This window comes from Etheostoma spectabile, chromosome 22 (assembly GCF_008692095.1).
Source record: "Etheostoma spectabile isolate EspeVRDwgs_2016 chromosome 22, UIUC_Espe_1.0, whole genome shotgun sequence".
NCBI lineage: Eukaryota > Metazoa > Chordata > Actinopteri > Perciformes > Percidae > Etheostoma > Etheostoma spectabile.
In genome coordinates, this window is record NC_045754.1 from 14,030,674 (window position 1) to 14,057,174 (window position 26,501).

General features: G+C 40.3%; 1 protein-coding gene across 3 annotated transcripts; it reads left to right on the forward strand.

The window, feature by feature from the left end:
• The first annotated feature begins 7,146 nt into the window (after positions 1-7,146).
• Positions 7,147-24,298, forward strand: crispld1a (cysteine-rich secretory protein LCCL domain containing 1a). 3 transcript variants are annotated; one of them, XM_032504254.1, is made up of 15 exons: positions 7,147-7,440; positions 8,038-8,380; positions 14,556-14,674; positions 17,803-17,935; positions 18,052-18,167; positions 18,371-18,471; positions 18,562-18,747; positions 19,433-19,493; positions 19,579-19,645; positions 19,823-19,953; positions 20,089-20,132; positions 20,247-20,319; positions 20,422-20,497; positions 20,593-20,726; positions 23,238-24,298. In XM_032504254.1, exons 2-15 carry the CDS (start codon positions 8,120-8,122, stop codon positions 23,287-23,289), a joined length of 1,554 nt encoding a protein of 517 aa, XP_032360145.1. In that variant the 5' UTR covers positions 7,147-7,440; positions 8,038-8,119; the 3' UTR covers positions 23,290-24,298. The 3 variants fall into 3 exon arrangements, with proteins under 3 accessions (XP_032360145.1, XP_032360146.1, XP_032360147.1); XM_032504255.1 differs by having other exon boundaries at positions 8,041-8,380; XM_032504256.1 differs by lacking the exon at positions 7,147-7,440 and having other exon boundaries at positions 8,026-8,380.
• Positions 24,299-26,501: the final 2,203 nt, after the last annotated feature.

The window sequence follows — 26,501 nt, forward strand, 5'->3', positions numbered from 1 at the left end:
TTTTTAAAATGTGCAAGCAGCCATCCAACTCCAACAATGGTGAGAAGTATAAGTTTTAGTGAGTACAATACTGAAAAGGGGGGAGAAATCTTTTGCAGCAGGGAGGTCGGTAATGATTTAGAGGTTTGCTCATGTTTCTTCTGCAGCATTATTAACTTTATCTCCTCTCCACTCCTCTCCTCTCCTCTCCTCTCCTCTCCTCTCCTCTCCTCTCCTCGTCCTCTCCTCTCCTCTCCTCTCTCTCCTTTCCTCTCTCTATCCCCTCCTCCCCCTGGTATTTTTGATTACAGTAGAAAGCACTTTTGTGTTTTTTTTTTTCAAATTTTTTAATTTTAGGATTTTTTTCTTGACTTGTTTTTCAGTTTTGTGATTGTGATTCTTTTTAAAAAATGGTCCAATACAGGACCCTCTCCTCTCCTCTCCTCTCCTCTCTGTACTGTATAACCTCTCTGCCCTCGCTGACTTCAAGCACCGAATGTTTGAAAACTTGGCTTCTCTGTGCCTCCAGGGGGATATTGGGAGAGACTTTTTTCTAATTCACTGTATTTATTTCTTCTTTTCTGTCTCTGTTGGACGCACAACAACTATGTTTATTTTTCTCCCCTTGCAGCTCAACCTTCGGAAATGCAGCCTTTGCCTTCATTCTTGATGTAAGAAACAGCAGTTAACATTACATAAATTACATGGCATTTGATTAGGTCAGGCAGGAGTATGTTGACATATGTGTTTCCCAGAGACTGATGTCAGCTACTTGAAGCATGTTTTGGTCTCCCCTCAAATGTTGGCATGTACATGTTAAAACCCTTTTATGACCATAAATCTCTCGGGGCAGTAGAGTTAACTGCAGGGCTCGTTTTTGTACTCCTTTGTCTTTTACATTGGATGACCTTACTTCAAACAAGGAGTAAAAAATAAAGATTTGTTAGCTACACAAATCCTTTGCGGTGTCTCAGGTGTCTATTTTGGTCTATAAGGGTGTTTTTTTAGGAGTGTGCCGCCATAACATGTGGGAAAATATTTTATAAATTCATTTCCCAGGTTTTCATGGTTGAATTTACACGTACCCCCTATGCTAGCAACGTGCTGACGCTTTATCCCGTAACCATGATGAAATAAGACACCATTTTGGTTTATTTTATGGTCACTTTTCTCGTCTAGTGACTTTTCCTTGGCAAAGTAAGCTCCTCACTTGGTCAAGTAAAGTATAACCATAGCATATCTGGCATTCCTCAGCATAGATATTCCATTTTATGAAAAAGGACATGTGCTGGTGTTATGTAATAAAACTGTATAGTCTGTATTCACCTCATATGTGACATTAAAAGTAATGAGATGTTGTCAATCCAACATGTCAGACCCTGGCGCTGTTTATCTCCACCACAGTGGCTATAAGAATAAATCTGCAGCGTGCCCAACTCTGAGGCAGACTAGACATGACCCTTCTGGTTCAGTCTAAGAACATAAACTGAGGCAAAGGTGGCCCATGTTCTGTGTTTGCCCTCCATATCCTACTGTATTCTTTGTTTTGGACGGGGCCACGTTAGCCTCCTTGCAAGGCCTAGTAGGGACTTCAGACGAGCGACATCCTGCAGCTGCAAGATGCGAGCCAAAATCAATGTCCTCTCAGAAGTGCAGCACTGGGAAAGCACTGCATACTGTAATCAGATGGGCTTTCCTCCTTCACTCTCAACTCTCTTTTATACCTGTAGTCAACTAGTTCACAGAGGAGTTGATGTCTATGCTGGCTTACGCTACATTGATCTCTTTGTGCTCATGATGTATTGTTGCGTTATGTGATTTCCTAGGATATTGGATATTGTGTACAAAGACAAGACATTCACAAAACGTTTCTCTCTTCCATTACCTCAACTCATAAAAACCCCTCCAGAAAAGTTCAAATCAAGTCAAAGTGTTGTGTCATCCTATGTGGCAAACCAGCCCACATATCAAATCCAAGAGAATGCATGATTATTGCATTCTCTTCAGAAGACATATTTGGCATTGTTGTGAAATGTCTTGGTTTCAAGTGGTTTTCACCACAAGCAGCAATCCATTAAAAGTTCAGCACAGGGAAGCAAAACAAACTCTGAAACAGTGTAATAGGAGTTTCTAGTATAACTTAATTGGAAGCTCCGTACAATTTGACATTAAACAAAGGGGACTTGGGTACCCACAATTCCCCAGCTCCCAGTGCCTCTGCATTATCAGTTTACCAGTCTTTTTGTTGGCTCAATATCTTAGTGTAACAGACTAGGAGATAAATTCCCTCAGGCTTGCAGTAAAATGCCAAGAGTTGCCTTTGTGGTACAAAAGTGGGGAAGCTGATACATTTTTGTTTGTCGTCATGAACTAGTTTTATGTTTTATTCTTTTCTTTTACAAACTGAACCACTAAGAGATGCGCTTTGTCAAAACGTTACAGCATGCTGATTGTATGTTAAAGGACACTGACATCTGGTGGTTATGTGAAATGTGTACTAGCAGTCTGAATCTATTAAGGACTTTTGCAGTCAATGTTATCATGTGATCTTGTAAAAGATTACTTACCACTGTCTATCCACTGTTGCAATGATAAATTACTGATATTTAGAGTTTACAAATTACGTATTAAATTTTGTTTCATGTATTTTGTTAGTTTATGTAATATAGTGAATCTTAATTCAGGCTTATTTAGACTCCTGTATGTAAGCTAATTAGTGGAAAACACACAGATGTGTGCTTGCTATAAAACACACAAGGCTGGCAGGTAACTTGTGTTACATGAGGAGGATAATGGGTTAAAAAAAAGTTAAAGTTTAACTTTGAATGCAGGAATTTTACTTTTAGAGTACAATAGGGTATTAATACTTTGGCAACTGAAAAGCCTACTAAAAACCTAAAAGATTAACTCAACACAACAGGGTAACTAGACATTTGAATCTAAGCCACTAATATATTGGTTTTGTTTAAAGGGAACGTTCAATGTTATGGAAAAAGAAAAAAACCTACACTACAGCCCTGGTCGTGCAGCCCTCCCCTCTCTGTCCTAAGCCCATACCACCAGACGAGCACAGGCATACATGACTGTATGCGCTTCATTCAGTAATCTGTACAACTGTGCAACATTTTCTCTCCATCTCTGAAACGCTTTGCCAATATTGACACGTTTTATCACGTTCATTGTCTTCCTGCTTGTAGATTGGTTGGCGGTGTGGGCAGTTGGAATAGTAACTGCTGGGTTTTCACCACTAAATCAGGCTTTCACCATCTGAAGCGGTGCACTTTCATTTGCATTTGTACAGCTAATAGAAACCCCCCCTCTCTGAAATGACCTGTGATTGGCCTGAGTCTCCTGTCACAGGTTACATTATCTAAAGCCTGAAAACAGAGCCTAGATGAGATGCAGAAATCTAGTTTTCTCTCACACCACTTGAATTACAATATGCTAATCAGTTATTATGTAATGTTTTCCCAATGGCGCAAAAAAACCTCTGCCTACTCTTGCTTTAACTGCTTTATACAACTCTGTAGTAACACCTGTGAACCAAACAGAATTGCTTATAGTCCATTGGAATCAGTCCTCACAAATGTATTGACATCTCTTCACCACAAGGGGGTAAAGACATACAGACTAAGCCCAACTGTGCTGAAGTAGATATCCGAGGCAGCCTTCTGCTGAACACGGCTGATAATATCACAAAAGCAACGCTGTTGAACGCCTGCCAGATGACCTTGATGCTCTCTGCTCCCATTCTCACCCTGATGCTGTTCCAACGCTCTGACCTCAGCTCAACCAGAACCATTAGGGAGCAACGTGCCACATAATGTGGGCCAACAAAAAGCCTTCTTCAAGAGTGTTTAAATAGTCTTGTTGTTCAGAGGCTACTGTTGTGTGGATGCAGAGTCTGGCATGGCTGATGCATTCTGCTGGGTTCATGGGGTTTCTCGCAAGACCACATGGTGAATGGAGGAGGTACCAAATGTAGCATCTGGACTGGACCCGTGGCTTAGTGAGATAGAAAGAGAAAGACAATCAGAGGAACGTGAATGTTTGTGTGTGAGAAAGGGAGAGAGGGAAAGTGTGTGTAGACATATGGGTAGAGAGGAGGTTGGGTATAAAAGAAAGGAAAAATGTGAAATATTACAGTGAGGTGGACAGGATAGCAAAAAGCAGTAGAAAACAATAGATGCAATAAAAAGAAGGGGATGATAGAGAGAACTCTCATGAAAGGCTGCTAACACAAGAAGCCTAAGCATGAAATAATTTATATTGCTCTACCGCAGGCACAAATAGTGTATATTTACTGGCAGGCATTGTAATAAACATTAATCAGAGAATGCCTCGACTGTTACACATGGCTTGACCTAAATTACCACACTGTAAATCATAGAAATCCCTGAGCAGTTGGTAAATATTTCTCTTATCCACACAATTTCATTTTATAGTTGGGTTCAGAGACATGCCCTTACAGTCAGTCTTTGTGTATTTCAACCTTAACCTTAATGTAGCATAAGTCATTTCACATCCCAAGCCCATTAAACATATTTTGAGTGTTTAAAACAATTGCATGTTTTATATATTGACTCATATATTTAGCTTATGAAGGCGCTAACGGGCACACATTCACCCTGTCACTCCTTTGCTGACTTACTCTCACTCTCTTACTGTCAAACTAAAACACACACATTAGGCACGCTCTTCCTCCCTGTCACACACACACACACACACACACACACACACACACACACACACACACACACACACACACACACACACACACACACACACACACACACACACACACACACACACACACACACACACACACACACACACACACACACACACATCTAAATGTAGAGCAGCATTAATTCTAAAGCAAATGAATGAGTGTTTTCGGCAGTGCTTCCCTCCTGGGAGTTCTAGCGTTGCTATTTCAGCTGCGGTGTAAGAGGGGGGTCTGCTGGGTCCAACCGCAGAGAGAGGGCCGCTGCTGGGGCTGTGGCCGAGGCCTCTGCTACTGACCCAGGGAGCAGACAGTAAACCCTGGGTTTATGGAAGTTCAGAATGCGGTGGGTCCTCAATGTGAGAGCTCTTGTGTCACATTCTGTACATATACAGTAAAAGGTTAGATAACAGAGGTGCCCTGGAAGACAGGGTGTTAAATACATCTATACATCTATAGTGTTCAGTACATGCTGATCTGGTGCATCTTGAGGGAGTGCAGTGGCTGAATGAAACTGAAGTACTGTACCTTCATGTTTAGGTTGATTTCCGGTTTTGTATGACACTTTAAAGTTCTACTTTACCACATTTCTGAGGATGATATTTTAGTTATTACTAGACTACTTTTATCTAACAGATACTGGTTACTCTTTTAGATTTTACATAAAAAATCATGATCAGTTTATAAAATAAAAAAAACATTGCAGATGCAGAATAATCCAGTGGTTCCAGACCTTTATGACTTGTGAGTCTTTATAAACAAACCAGCACATAAGAATTTGGATATGTACAAGCAATTCCACAAAAGAGACATTTCACCGCCATAATAATAATAATAATAATAATAATAATAAACATTATCTCTATTACAAAGTGCTTCCCAGAAAAACAGCAAATAATCCAAGAACAACAACAACAACACAGCCAACAACGAATTAAGTAAAATACAAAAAACAGAGGTGTCACAAAGCACCATATATATGTACTGTATATATATATATATGAGAAAACCGCAGCATATTAAATATTTATAAACACTTTATAACACTAAAGAAGCATTTTAAAAGATACTAATTGATACTAATACTAATGATTGACACTAATGTCTAATTTCAGAGGAAATGTCTAAATGTGAATAGAAATGTTTTTCATAGAATCTATTTTTTTCTTCTTCCATACAACATTTTTGAAAACAGGACTTTTACTTGTAGTTGATTGGTACTTTGACTTAAATGATGAGTACTTCTTCCACAACTGACTAGATGAGTCTTACAAAGTAGATTGTTTTGAATAGTTTTAACATGTCCTATTATTTGACCCTACAACCAATCCATGTCTTCTCCAGCTGCCAGTGGTCATGTTGGATCTTAAATGTTGCACAGATTATGAATTATACAAAACTCCATGACTGACAGAACTGCCATTCAGTCCCTGACTCACCTGATGGGTACAGGCTCATATTGGCCAAAACAAAACAAAAATCAGGGAGTGATGGAAACAAGGGGCTTTACTGAAAAAGACAGCACAAAGGCACTGCAGGGCATATGGTTGGCCTGGCCAGTGTTCTGTTTGTTATGTTTTTCGGGTAAAGTACAAGAAGAGTGTGTCTCCCCATGTGGAAAGTAAGTTTGTGCAGGCGGCAAACACACCTGGCCTGGTGATTCGCTACTGTTTCCACATTTGCCACAGTTACCAGTGAAAATGACAAGTTGACAAAAGACAAAACTTGCCTGTTTCCATTATAGAATTGTACTGTGCTGCAGAAAAAGGGGAAAGGGGAAACAGTGATGACAAGTTTGGAATTTGTAATTAATAGAGAGTAGCTTTGTTTTTTAATCCCCCCAAGGAGTCACCTGTGAACAGTTAGATAGACTCGGGAGAATGGGGCCACTTATGCTGGCAGGCCCCACAGAGGAGGAAGATCTGGTTTAAATTAATGTATTTTTGACCAAAGCCAGTTACTAGGTAAGATGGCAACAGTCAGTCTGGGGATGAAACATTGGCAATGAATCACAGAAATCCTGCAAATATCATTTCATTAGACTATTCATTATATCATTAGACCATTCAATAGCTACTTCAGACACAAAAAAGGTTTGAAGGTTTTAAAGCCATATAAGATGAATAAGTGTAACAAGGTCACTGCAGCACAATGGCAGTCTGGCAATGCAAGCCTAAGGTAACGGTTGAATCCCTACTAAGTACAGTAAACAATAACAGTCTGCAGGATTATTACAGAAGTGGATGATCTTGATTGTAATACCGACTTTCTATGTGTTTTAGAGTTTAACTTGCACAATATTGGCGAAAGTAAATTTCTGCCTCTAGGCCTATACACTTGGACTATACACACGCACGAGCTCGGACGAGCACGGAGGTCTGCCATGACCGAGTGGGCAGTTTCAGACCTTTGGAGAGGCGTGGTCAGGGGCGGCACTCTCGAAGCGCAGCCAAGTTGAGGATAAAATGTGGATAAGTGATGCTTTAGCGGCTTTGATGCAAGAATCCCGAAAGAAGAAAGACCCGCTCTCTCTTTTCTCAGACGGAGTGAAGCTGCCACATCTCATCTTTTGATTTATGTCATATGGCAGCCAGCGACAGTCACCGCCGCTCCACCTGAGCTCTGCAACTTACTTTGAAAGCGGACTTTTCTTCTTCTTCTTGCTGCTGAAGTTTTCTTACAGCCACATCTCTGTCAGGATCTCAAAAAACGGGCTTCGTTCCAATTCATTAAAGGTAAATTATTTCCAAAGTCAACATTAAATCACACCACTCCATTTCTATTTCAATATGCACTTCTCTTCACGTTTTCCATTAGGTATTGGCACGTTATATAGCAGCTTCTGTCAGCATTGCAGCATGTATACCAAAAATGTTCAACTAAAGATATGTATGCATACAGATACAGTAATGTGAATGCATTAGCTGTGCAGCATTCTGTGCACGTGACTACATGTATTACAGCTGTACTGCTTAATTTGATTTGAGATGCAGTATTTAGTTTTGAACAGCTCCCAAGCTGTCTTTCCTTTTATTTATGAAGCAAAAAAGTTGTAAAATGTTAAAGGAAGTTCAACACTAGTAATGATTTCTTAAATCCACACTTCACTAGTCATTCTCAGTCTGCCAGCTTTCCCCTAGTGAACTCCATGAGGTTACCGGTGGCACTGCACCAAACCCAGTGTCTGCAAGCCAATCCTCTGTCCTTACCAAGTTCTATATTGACCCACGTTATTCAGCAAATTTGATACAGAACACCAGTTGCAAACCATCCAATAATCCTGTTTTGCTCTCTCCTTTCGGCTCATTTGCCATCTCACACTGTGGACAAAGAAGAGTGTCTTTCAGTGTCCTCATCCACCCTGCCTTAGTTTGAGAGGATCACCAAGATCACTGTCTCCAGCACGTATCCAGGATGAGGCATGTATCTCGGCGCTGGCCAAGGGGCGTGTCCCTGCTCCTGCTGCTCCAGATGGCCACTTCTATGGTGATGCTTCCAAACTCCACTGACTGGGGGCAGATTCTGGACAAGTATATGGACGAGGAGGGGGACTGGTGGGAGGCCAAGCAGAGGGGAAAGAGGGCCATTACAGACAGTGATGCTCAGCTCATCCTGGACCTTCACAACAAGCTCAGAGGCCAGGTTTACCCTCCGTCATCCAACATGGAGTACATGGTAGGTGGATGGAGGGAGAATGTTTTGTCCGATGAGATTGATTCCCATGAAGAAGTGCATTTATAATTCAAGCAGTTATATGTAATAAATGCGTTGACCCCATTCTGAACTCCCTAAAAGTCTTGCACACTTGTGGATCTTATAGCTTAGTAAACTGACCTAGTCACCAGACCAGTTGGCACTTGTCCCTTTTGGCTCACACACAAGCATGCCAGCATCTAAGCACCTTCACACATGAGCCCTTTCCCTCACACACACAAGTCTGTACCCATGTGACTTTGGTTGTTTTGTCAGCAGAAAAGAATTCCACCAACTTGCCAATGATCACATTATTACTGCATTTTTTTACTCATGCGAAGAGATTTGTTTGACTTTATCCTTTGGCCATCACATGTGTGTACAGTGCCAGATCACTTTCACAGTGCAATTAGAATCAGAGCAAGGCACTGGGGCTTGTTTTACCAGCTGTCAACCCCCTACTAAACACACACACACACACACACACACACACACACACACACACACACACACGCACGCACACACACACACTGCTCTTTCTGAAAGTCAGTGCTCCACAGACCTGGAACGTTTCCAAATGCACTACATGTGTAGGCACTGCTTGACCGCCACAGTACATTGCCACCAACAGTACTTAATAAGGTTAAAAATCAATACAGTGTGCAATAAGTAATGAGGTTTTATCATCCTTTCATCTTCACTTAAAGTGCTACAGAACAAAAGGCAGTATTATTCAATGGTAAAGGCAAATAAACAGTTCCTGCTGGGGGCAATTGCTGGACTGTGTAATTGTATAATTGAGAGGTTGGACTTGAGGACCCCTGTGTGTGTGCCTGTGTGTATGTGTGTGCATGTGTGTGCATGTGTGTGTGTGTGTGTGTGTGTGTGTGTGAAAGCACCACTCTGCCTGGCAGGCTTCTGGTTGAGGCCCACTGTTGTGGGGAAATGCTGAGCCAGCAGCACACAGCTCATTTTCTACTGTCTCCTGTTACAGTTGGCTGTTTCTTTTTGCTTTTTTTTTTTTTTTTAGCTCCAGGAGCACCCAGGGGTGAAATATAGATAGGCATGCAACAAGAGAATGTGAGATGAGAGACAGAGAGTTGAAGCTAGCAAGGACTATTGCAGGTAAATACAAATAGAAGTATAACAATGATAAAGGAGAGTTGCACATGAGAGGCAATGAGAGACAGATGGAGGGAGAATAAAAATGGGTGTCAAAAATAATTGAAAAGAAGATAGGTGGATAAGAGTAAGGCAAGAGTAAAAGAAAGATGGAAAAATTTGGAAGGAGCACAAAGTAAAAAAGAGACAGTGACTTGTAAGGATACTAGCTGAAATCTTATTTTGCAGATCTGTAGATGTCAATCTCTCTCAGGTGTTCAGGTCACATATGTACTGTAAAGTGGATTTTTAGAGCATATTTTGAAAGGGGCTCCATATAGCTCATATTTTCCTTGTGTCGGTGTTGAACTGCTGTCACCTTTCAGAAGCCTCACAGCTTCACTGTACTGGAACACTTCATGGACACGCTCTTCTGCTCATTCCAACACACTCATGCATGCAGATGAACACACACACACACACACACACACACACACACACACACACACACACACACACACACACCACACACACACACACACACACACAGCCATTTACCCATCAGCTTTGTTATTGTCTGCAATTGTATTAAACCATAACCCGGCGGACCCTCTGTGACAATCATCACAGAGACTCAGAGATAACATCAATTTAAATCTCTCTCTTTCTTCCCCCCTTCATCTGTTTCCTTTTTTTGCCCTCTCTCTTTCTCTGCCTCCATCTCTTTTATTCCTGTGGCTCCGTTCCCATTCTGTCATTATCCAACACAGAGGCCCAAAAAATTCCCTGGATAAGCATTCACACTCCGTAGCAATCCCCAAAGCTTCAATGCACCTTTGGTAGGGAGGACAGCGGTTCAGCCTCTCACTCAAATGTTGACCCACAGGTATAAACAGAGAAGTGTCAGTGTTTGAAATGCTGCTAGACAAACAGATGACATCTTGGGAGAAAGGGCCGACCGACCTTGATGTTTAACTTGGCTTTGCTGGGCTGCAGTCAGGCCTGAATGGCTGTGATGTTAACAGTTAAATTTAAAGCTGTATCGACAGTTTTCTGTCTGGGATGAGTCAGTTAAATTGTGCTGCGAGCGTAATCCATTTGAATTTAATTGTTGGATAATGTGGATGACCAATCACACAATAATGTGATGTTTAATTATGGTATGTGTACAAGCATGTGAAACAGACAGCTTTAGTGTTAAGAGAAACTGTTTTAGATTCATAACATTGCCAAATACAAAGTAATTATCAGACTCAAGTGGCAAAAGATTAAGAAGCGCAGCAGTCCAAACATCTTTTGTCCCTGCAAATTTCTGCAGTTTCCCCTGCAAATGACCTCAGAGCTCACAGGCTAGCTGAGATTGAATCTCTCCAGTGTGTGCCGGGATATCCAAAACAAGTGCTTAAAACTGGCTATTCAAGATGTAGTCTGGATCATTGGAAGTATAACCCCCAAATTACACAGGACGCGGAATGGCTGCGGATCGGCTCCGCTGCAGGACGGCTCCATGCTCCGACGTCTGTCAAAAACCCACCAGGTCCGGATTTGTTGCGGAACAGCTGCGGCCATGACTGACAGTCGAAGTCTCGAGGACACACAAGATCTCGCAAATTCATGTACAATAGAACCACAAAAACAACAGTTTGTTTCCATCCAGAGGAGTAGAGAGGAAACACTCTGTGTTGTGTTTTCAAGGTGTAGTGCAAGGAAATATGATCCACCGTGAGCATGGTCTATTTTTATTTTGAAAATTAACCAGATGTTTTATTTGTTTTTGTGCTCGACTTCCTGTCCCACACTTTCTGCCGTGTACTGATTGCTGCAGAGCTCTCCGGCGTCCAGCAAAACTAGAAGCTCTACGTATCTGCTCTGGAGGGCTGCCGGAGCTGAGACACAGCCGTTCTCCAGTCAGTGGAAGTACACACATTGTCTTTAATGGAAAGCTAATGACTCCGCCGCCGTTCCGGAGCGGATCCAAAGCCGTGCCGCATCCTGTGGAATTTGAGGGTTATGCCAGGGTATGCCTGGCGAAGGGCAAAGCTTGAAGGTAAAGAACAGCAGACGAATACGATAGTATGAAAAAATATGCTCCTGTCCACATCCAAAATCACGTTCCAGTGAAGCCAAAAGCATAATACTATGTCACAAAGCTGGACATTCTCTGGGCCTTACCTGCACCGGCTGTACCATGTCCACAAATAGCACAAACAGAAGAGGCTACTAGGCGCAGCCGTGTGGGGATCCAGTGTCCCCGCTGAAGCTGTTTGAAATTTAGCTCTTGCTCCAAATGCACTTATAAAGAATGGCCTGCAATAGTACCTTCCACAAATACTTCAGCGAGCGTGGTCATACATGTTTGCAGATATGCAAACATGTATGACACACATGTAAATGAAATTATCAAACTCCAATGATCCTACAAATATATGTGAAACTTTATGGCCGGTAGGACAATCTCCCAATGTCAGACCCAATCAAAATAGCAGGCTAAGCCAACCATTTAACTGTATGACTCACTTATCATGTCCATTAAGTGAGACAACTTCCTGTTTAAGTCAAGCTTATAACAATTGGCTATGCTGTTCTGGTCAAACTATGTTACTGTGAAAGCATAGAAGATAATGGCAATTGCTGGTTGACACATTTCAGACAATGGTCAGCCCCAGGATCTCTGATGTGATTTTTTGTGGGCTGGAATGCACTGCATGGAACACTGTATACTCTATATTGCTTTGGGAAATGATAGTAGTAGTTTAGGCCACCAATTTAACTATTGATCGCTTTCCCTAGTCACCACTTTGCCTCCCTGTCTTCTATCACCTTTACTTTCTATAAGTCCCATATCATATATGTTTCTCTGCATGCACCATCCATTATTAACAGCAAACCCTACACTTGCAAAGGAAGTACACCTCTATACACTTTGGAATACAACCAGATGACCAAGGAAGAGAAAGAAAACCTGGCCACAAATGAAGTGTTAAGCGAAATACACAATGCTGTGTGCACTGTGCTGAAAGACTTTAGCAGTGGTGATGTTTTTCTTTACGGGCCTCAGCAGAAGTGCAGTTAGAGTGGGTGGTGGGTGGGGTATTTGTGTGTGTGTGTGTGTGTGGGGGGGGGGGCTAACTGTGCTAACAACAGCAGTTTGACAAGCCGGCTGCACTCTGCACCAGACCATATGCCTTCTTTGCATGTTTGAGGACGATGGAATGAGTTCTTCAGCTTGACACTGTAACAAGTGACAGAGTTTTGGTCATTTTTGGCTTGCAACCTTCTGTAGTTGTGGCCACAGCTAAATTTTTTCAGACCCATTACTATTCATTAATGGTCAAAAACATTGTGTTGACCCCGCTCAAGCACAGAACGTCCAATGTGCTGTGGTTTGCAGATCGTTTGCCAGTAACCACAGCTCAGTGAAATGTGTCTGCTCATCATCAGTGTCAATATTGATTGTTTTTTCGTGCAAGGTCACTTGTTGGAAAAATTGAAGTATAACACGTTGAGAGAAATGTAAGGTTATAACTGAATTGCTTCTTTCTGCAGTCTTTCATTATTGATGATGACAATGCTTAAATATCTTTAATGTTTTTGTTTCAGAATCCTGAGCTAGTGTATTGGCAAAAAAGGGATAACCAGGGGAAAAATCAAAACAGATATGACAATTACATTTACTTGCAGCTCCCTGCCAACAGAGGTTATTTCTGAGCAGAGATAGAGTTTCAGGTAAACAAATTCTCTTTTCTGTTTTAGCACTGGCTCTGTCAGTCATCATTTGGTCTTACTGTGCAAGACAGGCCACAGGCAACTCCAGATGAGGTTGCTGTAACATGAATATGTTCCCTCTTTGCAAGGGAAGAGATGAATGAAACATATACTCCACACCTTCGACAGGTTATTTGTTCAATATGCCAGTTATGTAACATTTCTACGAGGCATAGTGTTAAAATCTGACATAACACACTGTAATCATGGAAGAGTCAGCCAATAATACCTTGGCGTTGATTTAAAAAAAAAAAGTCTTTTCAACAGCTAGCTAGATTCCCAGAAAGAGCTGGTCAGAGTTAAGAGTTAATTTGCAGCGCTGCCAGACATCCTGTTGTTAGGTATGTGTGTGTTTCGGGAGTAATGCAGAGAACAGCAGTTGTTTCTGGTGGGACTGAAAGTGGGTGACGGACGATGGAGAAGGAGGCGGTGGTGGAAATGGGGGGAGTTATTTTAGTGTCTGGTATTGGATGAGATTTCAGTGAGGGTCAGCTATGACTTCCAGGGCCCAATGTGTTAAATGTGGAAACTTCTGACACCTCCGCTAGTATACTAATTCTAATGCTAACGCACCCAAACACACACATATGCACACACACACACACATGCGCCAACTAATTGACTTTTTTGTAGAAACCTTTTAGACATCCCACACTGAAGGTGAAAGCGAAGGTGTGCAATTAAAGGAAAATACAGTGTCCTTCAGAGGAGTTACAGCTGCTGGTGTTATTCTAACGTTTTTTTCTGGTACAATGTAGGTCAGCAGAAAGAGGAAAGACACTCTTTGCATTCCTAGAAATATGATCCCTTAGTATCCAACCAGAGCCAAACTTAACTAAGAGGCCAATTCAGAAAAAGGTAAAGTGAAACAAAAGCTTCCACCCAGACATCTCACCAGAGACATATGGAAGGTATTACTTAAGAAAAACAGCTTTTGCATTTTTTGAATAACACCCGATGCTACAGGAAAACCCATCTGGGGAAAATCAGCTGAGCAGCAATAAGGGAGTCAAAAAGCTCTTTATACAACAGCAGCAACACATCAACACAGTGCTGCACATGTGTTTGAATACAACCTCACATTATTGACAACTGAACAAACTCTAATGGCAGTGAATATCTCCAGTTTCACAGTAGCCGTTCAATGACCTGACATTGCTAAATCTGATGGCCCATTAGAAGCAATATTTTAGCAGTTTTGGGTTGCCCTGTTTTTTTTTCATTTTAACTTCTCATCAAATAAAACACTGAAAACAACTTGTTTTGTTTTTCCACCTCATTTTCTCTGCAGGTGTGGGACACAGAGTTGGAGCGTACGGCAGAGGAGTGGGCAGAGACCTGTCTATGGGAACATGGACCAGCCAGTTTACTGCCACAGATTGGACAGAACCTGGGAGCACACTGGGGAAGGTAAACAATACATCATTATGCACAGTTTCTGCATATACTGTAGATGTTATTTGATCAAAGATTTAGGCTAAAAAATTGCCTTCCTAAAAAAATGTAAGTTTGTAACATGACAGACACCAAGCAGCACCTTAACATTTTTGTCATGTTTTGTCAACCCGTTCTCACTCTCGCTTGGTCAGGGGCTCACAGGGTCACATACTGATGCGTTTGGCACGAGGGACTGCTGCTGGAATTGGTTGAAGTAGCGGTTTTTGGTCAAATTTGTGGTAAAGTTGCGGTGATTGGTCAAAATTGTGATTCACACCAAATTCATGGTGATTGGCTGAATTTGAGTGAATTACTGCAACATTGCGAATTCCTGAATGGACTGAATGTGATATTACAAATTTACTAACATGAAAATGTGTACCTGGATAGGAACAAAATAGATGGCTCACACAATTGTTTTTAATAGTTAAAAATAGTCATTTAACTAGGTTACTTTAGCACAACATTTAGCTAGCTTTTTTGTCAAGTTTTACTTTATGATCAATTTAGCACCAAAAAATCCATACAACCTACTCGTTACACTCTCCATAAAACCATTTTCTCCATTTTTTTTAATGTCTTGTTTTGTACGGATTAAAGAACAATATATAATTATTTAATGAGCTTTAATTTATCACAACTGCTAGCTAGCTTGTTTGCCAAGTGCACTGTTTTACTTTTTCTGACCAATTTTTTTTTTTGTATATATATGTTTATTCAGAATGTGTGTCCATACAGAATCTACATCAAGGATACAACATTCTTCTTTTTTTTTCCCTTTTTTTTCCCCTCTTTCCACTCCCTCCCCCCACCCAAAAAAGAAAGAAAAGAAAAAAAAAAGAAAAAAAAAAAAAAGAAGAGAATACACCACCCCACCCACTCTCTCTATGCGTAGCAACACACTTAATAACATTATATTTAGCACTATCCTATTCTTAAAAGGTCAGATAAGGAGTAAAGGATACAACAAAAATATTGAGGAATTGAACAACAGTATAGATCACTCCAGTCAGTCTCTCAGGTCTAGGCTGGTAAGAATGTCCAGGAAGGGAGTCCATATCTGGTCGTACTCAGCAACTGTCCCCCGTATTGAATGGAGAATCTTTTCAGGCGTGAGTACGACAACAGTTCGTTGATCCAGTGTTTTTGGTTTGGAGGCTCCATAGATTTCCAATTTTTAGTATACACTTTTTGCTGCAGATGATGCTATTAAAATAAGTATTTCTTACAGGAATTTATTTCAAAGACATAACATCTCCAAGTTCCATATCCTGGGTCAGGTCAGAGCCCACAAACTGATGAAGTTGCCTGAATTACATTATTCCAGTAGATTTGCAAATGTACACAATTCCAAGCATATGAAGAAGATCCCCTACAGACATCCTACACCCTGCATTTGTCAGAGATACTAGCATTCAGCTTATTCAGCCTATATGGGGATATATATGCGTGAAGAATATTAAATTGAATTGTCTATTTTTTGTTGATGTTAATATGGTTTGAGAAGAATTTAGTAATCTGTTCCGTTGTCATCATAGTTGCACTTTAAGTCCAACCCCATTTAATTGTTTTGAGTGCTTGTCATAAGCTGGTGAATAGTCAAGAATAATTTGTAAACAGATGAAGTAAGTCCTTTTGTATAGTAACGTTTGGGATCCAATAAACATGATTCAAGCAGAGTTTCCTCTGGTTTACTTTTTCTGACCAATTTAACACCATAAAATATATTAAATCTAAAATTTAAACAGCATAAAACTTCTATTTGTGCAGAGACTAAACAAACAATAGCCTATATTATAGTTAATTAGCTAGCATTAAATTAGCACTACTAAAACTCCCAACTAATTTGTTAAAGCAGAGGACAATAATATGAATTTAATTTAATTTGTTCACTTAGTCCCTCATAGAGCACCTGAAAACAGCAGTGCTTTACATAAGAGACTCTTCTACTCTTCAATCCACATCTACAGTAATCACATCACTTCACACTGAAGATGTCCGCTTGATTCTAATCAGGTTAACTAGCAACACCTGGTGCCAAATCAGTGTCAAGCATTGGTCACTGCAATTTATTCAGAGAGCAAAAATGTGCGGGCTAGAAGCTTAATAACAGCAGATGTGTTTACCAATTGTTGCAAACTACAGATGGTAACTACATATGTTGAATAGCTGACTTTACCTACTTCTTCTTCAGTCACCTTGTCATAGCCAACGCTTAGATAGGGACAAAAACGAAAGACACACAAGTAAACTCACAAGTAAAGTAATGTTTTAATTAACCACAGATTAACCAAAACAAGTCAAACAAACAGATGGGAGGAATCTGTAAATCTTTCCATAGTGTAGGGAGTGGATGAGTGAAAATGTGCTGCATTATACTGTAAAACCAAGGGCCAAGGAACCAAATGCCACAACACAGCTGTATGTTGTGTGAGTAGATCTGCCCCCACAGGACTGGGTGCTCCTCTGGCTTATATGCATGGGGTACTCCACGCCCAGGTGTGTCACATGTTGATGATTACTCTCAAACAGGTCTGCAGCCCTGGACAGAAAGCAAAGCCCCAGCAGTTGAAGTTATAACATGGTTGCTGCATGTTGCATGCATCTCTTTAGCTACCACCTGTATCTTGGAACACATTTTGATCAACAACTTTGTGGTTTTGTAAATAGTTTGCAGTAGCTCAGTCAGTGGGGAACTGGCTTGTTAACCGGAGGCTGGGCACTGCCAAGGGGCTGCTTGGGGCGTCTGTCCATGGGCAGCCCCTTACTTTGACATTTTTCCATCAATGCATGTGTACAGGTCCTGTGTGTGTGAGTGTGTGTGTGTGTGTGTGTGTTTGTGTGTGTGTGTGTGTGTGTGTGTGTAATTTAAAAAAACCAATTTACCCCCAGGGTTTAATAAAGTATGTATTTTCCAAGCACTGCTTTGTTTTCTACTGTTAAACTGTATAGGTATCAAATATGCATACAGGTTTTGTAATGTAGAATTGCTGTAAGCAGAAAACAGCTGTGATGCATATTACCAACTCCCACACCAATATAGCCAATAGAAATGCTTTTTAGACCATTGTCATCAAAGGTACATTTACTCATCTTTCCAGGTACCGTCCACCTACGTTCCATGTGCAGGCCTGGTATGATGAAGTCAAAGACTACACCTTTCCCTACCCTCAGGAGTGTAACCCCTATTGCCCCTTCAGATGCTCCGGCCCAGTTTGTACTCATTATACACAGGTAGCTAGGTCTGGATCATACCATTTCTTTACCATTTATTCTCTTTAGACTTCATCCTTAAGTGATTGAAGACTTAATACTCATTTTTAATGGTCTGCCTTGTCATTCTTTCACAGCTGGTATGGGCCACCAGCAGTCGGATTGGCTGTGCCATCAACATGTGTTACAACATGAATGTGTGGGGACAGATTTGGGCCAAAGCTGTCTATCTTGTCTGCAACTATTCACCAAAGTAAGCGCATTTGTTTTTATGTTCTTACACAACTGCATGAGTGATAAACAGGTTGAAACATAATTCGTAATCATTTGCTGTTGAATTTTGGTTGAAGTTTAAAATCGTCACACACAACGGGGTCGCAAAGAAATATAGGTTATCAATTTTGCTTAAGTATGTGTTCTGTTCAATAAGGCTTGCCTGTTATATAACCTGAACAGGGGAAACTGGTGGGGGCATTCGCCTTACAAACATGGGACCCCATGCTCTGCCTGTCCTCCCAGCTATGGAGGAAGTTGCAAGGAGAACCTCTGCTACAAAGGTATGTGTGTGAAAAATAGAGAAAAACAGAGTAAGGAAACCTGAAGGAAAATATGCTTAATATCCCCTTCTTTTGTGACTTTACTTGAAGATGACAGCTCTAACCCTCCACAAGAGGAAACGGAGGAAAACAACTTCATTGAGCCGGAGGCCCCCCGTGCTCCACAGAAGCCCCGGTCTAGGGCCTCCAAGCCCAAGACTCTCAGTCTCCCAGCCCCTACCAAGCCCCCCACGGAGAACCTGCAGAAGAATGAAGTGGTCAACACACAGCAGATGTGTAAGCTGCCATTTAACTGTTTATTCTGGATATAGTTGCATCTCAAAATGAAGGGTGTAGGATCTGATTTAGGGTTGGTAGGTGCACAGAGTGGCAAGAAATATAGGACATGATCTAAAAAGAATTTTTTGGGGATGTTAAAACCACATAATATAGTCTTGAACAAGCAATAAGGCCTAACAATTGCAAAAAAAGGCCTTGACCGGAAATATTTTTCATGCAATTTATTTTAAATTGCCTAGATGTTCTGTATCCTTTATCTGCCATCTCCCTGATTAACCCTGACAGTTTCTGAAGTGTACTTAATTTTGCAAGTCACTCTTTGGAGCAAGAAGGGGAGATCTATTTTAGCATGATCCCCCTAGTGTGTGTTTTCTTTTGGTTGGCTGAGAAGGGTTGAGAGGTGAAAGGGGCTTGGTGCGGTTTTTAAATGGCTTCCTCTTTGCAGTGAAATGGGCCCGTGCTCGTAAGCTGAGATGCTTCCTCTAGAATTACTGACCACCCTGAAACTTGTTGCAGGAATTCTTCTCTATATAGTAGTTCTTGAAGCATCACAACAACAGTCCTCACTGGGTGTCATTCAACTCAGGCTTCTAGAAACTAGTGGTCCGCATCAGAGCAGCTACTTCATGCATGTTGGTTCCTGTACGAGCACTGAAAGGCCTTTATGTTTATGTTTTTTCAGCTCAGCTTGTGACCTGTGACACTAAGCTTCGAGATCAGTGTAAAGGAACACCATGTAATAGGTACAATTAAGATAAAACATAACAATAAAAAACAAAATGGAGTATACAGTTAATTTCACCTAATTTCACCCATATTACTCTACAGATATGAGTGTCCAGCTGGGTGTCTAGATGCTACAGGAAAAGTAATTGGGACAGTATACTATGAAATGGTGAGCACACAAGTTGAAGTCCTCAGGCTGAGTATTCCAAATTATGAAGTTAACATCACACCAATTAACAGTTGTTTCTTGTCAAAGTGTCCTTGAAGTGCTACTTGCTTACAACTGTGTCGACAAAAGGCCTTTAATGTAAATTATGTTGTAAAATGTAAAATATTCTATTTGCAGCAATCCAGTGTGTGCAGAGCTGGTCTACATGCTGACGTCATAGATAATGACGGAGGATGGATGGATGTAACAAGACAAGGCAGAAAGGAGTTTTTCATTAAATCTAACAAGAATGGTGTCCAGTCTCTTGGGTGAGGCAATATTATTAGAAACATCACATCAGGAATGTATACTGATGATATCTTATAGCATTTGATTGGTAAAATATACTCACAATAATTGAAAATAAGTTAGTCTCATGTCAATGTTGTGTGTCTTCTTGACAGAAAATATCTGAGTGCTAATTCCTTCACAGTTTCCAAAGTAGCAGGTTAGTCTGACAATAATGTGACACTGTAATTATAGATTTGTAACATTTTGTATGAAATGACTCATAATAAGCTGTGCTGCAACTATGTGTGTTGACTGTAATCTTTTCTTCCAGTCAAAGCCATCACATGTGAAACGACAGTTGCACAGATGTGTTCATACCAAAAACCTGCAAAACATTGTCCAAGGTACGAACCTGAGTTTAAGTCTGCCTGCATGCATAAGTTGAGTTGTCTGGCTTTATGTAAGTGCAAGTCATCATTACCCATGTCCAACCGTTCTATTTTTAGGTTATACTGTCCGAGAAACTGTTTAGAAGAGAATCCTCACATATCAAGAGTCATCGGTACCAGAATATACTCTGATGTAAGTCCCTGTTTTTAAAGCTAAATTCACCACCGCGGTCATCATGTTTTTACGAGCATTTCTTACATTACCTTTCCTCTTGCATACCTATGTAGAAGTCCAGTATATGCCGAGCAGCGGTCCATGCTGGAGTGATCAGGAGTGACGTGGGTGGTTACATCGATGTGATGCCAGTGGACAAGCGGAAACACTACATTGCCTCATACCAAAATGGCATTTTCTCAGAGAGGTATGGAATGCCTAGTCCAGCCAAGCTGAAGTAATGGGCATATTGTGCAAATTATCATGTGCAATTTGGATGGAAAATTCACACTTGAAAATGTTCCAGGGGAATCTGTGCAACAAATACTTTACATTTACAGTAAAATGATCACTCCTATTGTGACAGCACTCACAATAGTGGTATTGGTAGAAAAAACGTTTAATGAACCACAAAAGACTACGAAATACGACCACAAAGTAATTTAATTTAAATAAAAGAGAATACACAGAAAATAAAAACAAAGTATAAAACAACAACGACAAAGTACATATTAGTAGGTGTTGTATTCTATCATAAAATCTATTTTTTAGGGAGACTACTGGTCATATGTCAGTATTCTGTCTTACAACATGGTTGGAATGTGAAGGGGTTAACTTGCTGGGGCTCAGAGAAAAGAAATGTGAATGTATTGGCTCTCAGGTTGAGAGAAATGTATCCACTCTGCCCTCCCTTGTGAACCTAATCTTTTAAAGATGCAGGCAGTTTCTTATGCATTGCACATGGGAGGGCGATTAGCATGCTTCCCGTTTAAAATACTTAATTGTTTGTCAATTAGTGCAGAGAAGAGGAGTGAATTTTAATGTAGTTCTGGGAGGGGTTTGTTTTTGGTAGTAAGTCAGAAAGGGCAATGAGCTGACAAGGGTCTAAAGCTGAGTGTAGCAGCTCAAATAAAGAAAACAAACACAAACATCAATGCAAAGCATATGCATTGAGGACGAGGGATCCTGCATCTAACACAAAGGGGATCAATATAAGGCTACATTTAAGACAGTTTTAGCTTAGTCCAACCAATTTCGTGGATACACTTAAACTGGATAAAGTTGACAAAAATGCACGTGGAAAAGGGATGAATTCCGTATAAGACCTCTTTCCATTCTTTTTGTGAAAATATGTATTTCAAAACTACTACTGTCTTACCAAACTTGGTGTGGAATGAATTCTGAAAATCAGTCCATGCAGAATAGAGGCAACTTTTTGAGACCATTATAATCTGAGCACGGTCCAGGTAGGTTTAGGTGGAATATTTTGGACTAGAACCTTGTTTAGAATACATCAGCTTTATCAGATCAGGCTTCAACAGAAGATGTAGGTATTACTTCTAATCTAAAATCATCTCTAAATCTAATCTAATCTTATCTAAAATTGACTCCAGGTACAACATGTTTAACTGTTCTAATAAAGTAAAAGTTGGTCAACGGTAAAGGGAAAGACTCCTAATGGGAAACTTTCTTATCCATTACAGGGACCAAATTCTGAGGCTATATTGATCATGTAGATCATTTACAGTAAGATGCTGAGACTATTGCAAGTAAACCTATCACACCTGAAATATAGGGAGGGGTGAGCTTTGTGAGGGTTGAACAAGATAGAATATATGTAACACATCCACCTTCACAGACATAGAAGCACATTTACATGTTAACCCTTAACAATGTTATACTCATAGTCATAGGCAGCGCTAAACATGCTTGTAGGTTAAAGGATCTTAAGTAGGAAATTGCAGATTTACAAATAAAGCACAGCATCGTCGGCATAGAGGTACATCTTTGCTTAATTCGCTCCACCAATTTACCATACCTTCTTCGAAGAGGAGGCGCAACAACCCTGTTTGTCGCCACTTGCTAACTCAGAGCAGGAAACAAGAGACTTAAGCTTAAACCAGGCAATAAAATACCTACACAATTCAAATCTATGCAAAGTGTAAATATGTACCTCTCTAGGAGGTCATAAAGCTCTTCTGGATTACGACGACTAAGAAGCTATGACTTTTGGATTAGGAAACAATTTAACTTGTGATTGCCTAGGAAAGTACTTTGCTGATGTTGAATATAGTGTGAGCATTTGTTGGATCCATGCTGTACCACTTTAAAACAGCATTAAGGTCACAGTTCCATACCAGCCTTGGTTAAAAGCATAAGTGACCCACATACTGTGGTTCTACTTTTCTAGAGATATTCAATTGCACCAACTTGTTATGTGGTCTGAAGAATGACTATTGTTAACATGACCTGTGTAGAGGACAAACACACACACACACAGCCTCATTTATTCTATGGCCTTCCCTCTCTATTTTTGTCCTCCCCCTGTCTTCCCTTGCCACTCTCCACCACATTTATCTTTGTCACTTTGCTGAGATGCCTGACATCTGTTAGTATATGCCAATCATTTATCTTTCTGCTTTAACTTCACAACATGTCTGCCTCTGTTGGAATAACACATGAAGACCCCCTGTGTTGTTGTAGAAAAAGGGTGCTTTATCTGTTTTCTCAGGGAGCCTGACCCTCTGTTTGTGTCCTATCTGTCGTCAGACTGTCAGACAACATACTGACATGGACGTTTCTCCGTAAAAAAAAGTCTATTTGGTTGTGTGTGCATATCATGTTAATGTCTCTCTCCAAAAGGCTGGGACATGTTCTGTATCTAACACATGCCGCTCCCAGGCTGACTCTTCTCTCTTCTTTCTCTCTTCCTCTGCAGCCTTCAAAACCCCCCTGGAGGGAAGGCGTTCCGGGTGTTTGCTGTGATTTGAGTGCCGGCTTCACCAAACAGAATGCCCACTTGAATAGGCGAAATCAAGCCCAGTTGTTAAACTCAATGACTGAAATGTTTCTTGCTTTGTTACACTCCAAGGGTTGGAGGTTGTCTCCATGACAGTGTAAACCTAGCAACAAAAACTTGAAACATACACAATGGGAAACTGCCTGTACTCACTCGCATTGAGTTCTCAATTTGTTATCTTTAGCAAGAAATTGTATTAACTGTAAATATCTCTGAATATTTTCTTTTGTATATTTGTGAATTCACTTGTTTTTTTGCCATTACCTTGCCCTTCTAACAAATAGCTGTTTATGGAAACAGATTATAGAAATCATATTTTACAACATTAAAATGGCACTTAAGGATGAATATCATTTGTGTTGTATTAAGTCTGGCACATTTTTACTGGTGCTATGGAAAACATTTGTGTCATAATTTGTAGTTTTTTAATGATTGGCAAACAAATTTTTACACATTTATTTTTATATGATAATACTTTATATCAAAATGATTTATAAAGGATGCTGCTATATGTTTTTTGTAATTGCCAGTGTGATGGATTTTTTATGTATGGTTATTTTTTTTAGATAATGTGGTTTAGTTAAAACTCCCTGCAGGTCGGGAAGTACACTCATTCTTCAGAGTTGTCATTCTCCAAATACAACCTATGTGCCAGACTTCATTATGCATTGCATTTTACTGGATGTCGCTACCCCAAATATGTTTTCTGGTCATATCTATTACTCTCCTTTTGACACTGAAAAACAGAAGCAATCCTATGCAATATTTTTATTTCATACAGTATGTAGGGGAGTAGTGTTTTTAATCACCAGATATATTTGCTCATATTTTTACCAGCTCTCAGCTTTCTTTCAAGCTGTAATCAATGTAACGGGCAATTAATTGTATTTTTTTCAGTGTTTTCTCTGTGCCTTATATATATTTTCCTACCTCATGCTGTTAGGAAAAGTCCATTTTGCAATAAAATATTACAACCACCACAGTTCTTTCTCAGACATTTGCTTTTGGCATTTAAATCCCTCAAAGTAAATGTAATATGCTTTTGCAAAGGCATTTTAACATTTTGATTATATACGCTGATACATATACACTGCACACAGTTGATTGTATGATTCAATCAGGAGAAACATTTTGCAGATATGCAAATAAGTTTTATTGTACAGCTCATTAAAATGTACAAAGTCTTTGGCGATCAGACTCCATCACTATATGAATATTTCGTATATCTAAATAGGGGTGAAGAACCATCAGATCCCCCCGATGGAATCTAGACACCGGTGGTGGTGACAAAGGAGCCCAAAAACCAGACCGCAGGAGGCTCCGGACCGGTCAGCTGGAGTATATGACTGGAGGTGGAAGGGGGGGGTGGAGGGTTGCAGTCTTTGCCAGCAACGACAGCCGATGTTAAAGGGAGAAACAGATTTTTTAAAAGCAGGGTTATGACTGTGATTGGCCCTTGCATTTTGTGTACAATTCTGATTGGTTTAGCAGGAAGGTTAACGCCTCCAACAGCTGATTCGAGTTAGATAGAGCATTGAATAAGAGTTAGTCTTCTTGAAAGAATTTACACTGAGCTACATTTCAATCAGGAGAGACTAGTTGCAGATATGTGACAGTTATACACAGCAGGAGAAATTGTATATTTATTTGGATAAGAGCTTAATTAATTTAGGAGAGCATCGATTAAAAGTTAGGTCTTCCTGAAAGAATTTACACTGAACTATATTTGGCTTTTTATTATTATAATCAATACCGTTAAAACTAAACATCTATGATGCTATGTTACAACAGATATTTGAAAACACATTATATCTGCTTTTTAGCCACTGACCCAAAAATTCCTTGAAATTTAGCTTTGAAATTGACAAATGTGTTCTTTCAAACTGTTGTTGGTTTTGGATTTTCTACTGTAAATCTGTGGTGGTTGTGGTAATAGGGCGGCGCTCCATTTTTATTCATATTCTGAAAGATTTTTCATAAGAAACATGATCGTAACCCAGATGCATGTTTACGGTTGCTGATTTATCCCAACCTCAAACACCACCCTGCCTCAGACTCATTTCACCTCAAGCGTTAGTCAAGGATGATTGAGTATTTTGAAGTTGCAGACTTTGACAGAAAATGCTCTCTTTATAAATAGCTACATATACACAACATATCTTAAAATTATCATCAATTGGAACACTGAAAATTGGATGCCATATCCACAGAAGGCTTATAGTGGTCCTAGAACAGTCCATCTAATATGGGTCATAATAGCTTCATATGCCAAGGCTATGCTGCCAATCTGCTCTTAAACCTCATTGGCAATGAGTCATTTCACATTTGCTCTAACCCAATGGAAAAGTATGCAGAGCCAAAAGTCATAGTACCTCAGGGAGTTACTGAAGTGACAGGTTTTGTGGGTTGTATGAAGATTGAACCCAATCACCTAGACTTCCAAATCCATTGCTCCCTTTGAAGAAAAAAGCCTGCACTACTGACGTCAAAGCCTCACAGGATGGGGTACCCCCATCCGCAATATCCATACTGGTTATTTATTGAAACCTTGGAAAGCGGAAGCGTTTGATTTTAAATGTCCCAGCTTTCCTCTTAGGGTCCTTCACCAGGGAGCAGAGTCGTCACTCCTCATTTGTTTCTGAGCAGCAGTGGAGGGAAATGACCAATCCGTAATGGGTTCCACCATATCCATGTCAGACAGGGTCATGATCTGGAGGGCTGCAATAGGTTGTGACTCATGCTGTCGGTCTTCGTTATCTACCAGAAAAGTGCTACTAAATCTAACATGATGGGTTGAAAACTGACCTGCTGACACCAATGTGACACAATATATTGTAAATGCAATTATTTTAAACGGATTTCTATAAGTTTTATGCGTGTACATATGTGGGAAATAGAACCTCAATAATCTCAATCTGCAATGGCAGATTTACAGTAAATTGCACGTGAGGGAGAGTACATGCTACATGCACACTGACACTTACAACATATGGAAAAGAACTTGTTGGGTTGTGAACCATGGGAAAAGGGAAATAACTGTGTGTGTGTGTGTGTGTGTGTGTGTGTGTGTGTGTGTGTGTGTGTGTGCGCTTGCGTACGCGTGTGTGTGTACGAGGTTGACAACTTATATTACACACAACATCATGTTCAGATATGTGGGCATGCTCACACATTTACTCATGC

What these genes read in the sequence shown, in the direction of transcription:
- crispld1a (XM_032504254.1), top strand. Translation starts at nt 8,120, where the DNA reads ATGAGGCATGTATCTCGGCGCTGGCCAAGGGGCGTGTCCCTGCTCCTG. An exon ending in CTGGGAGCACACTGGGGAAG is followed by an intron (nt 14,675 to 17,802) that starts GTAAACAATACA and finishes TCATCTTTCCAG; the next exon opens with GTACCGTCCACCTACGTTCC. An exon ending in AATGGCATTTTCTCAGAGAG is followed by an intron (nt 20,727 to 23,237) that starts GTATGGAATGCC and finishes CTTCCTCTGCAG; the next exon opens with CCTTCAAAACCCCCCTGGAG.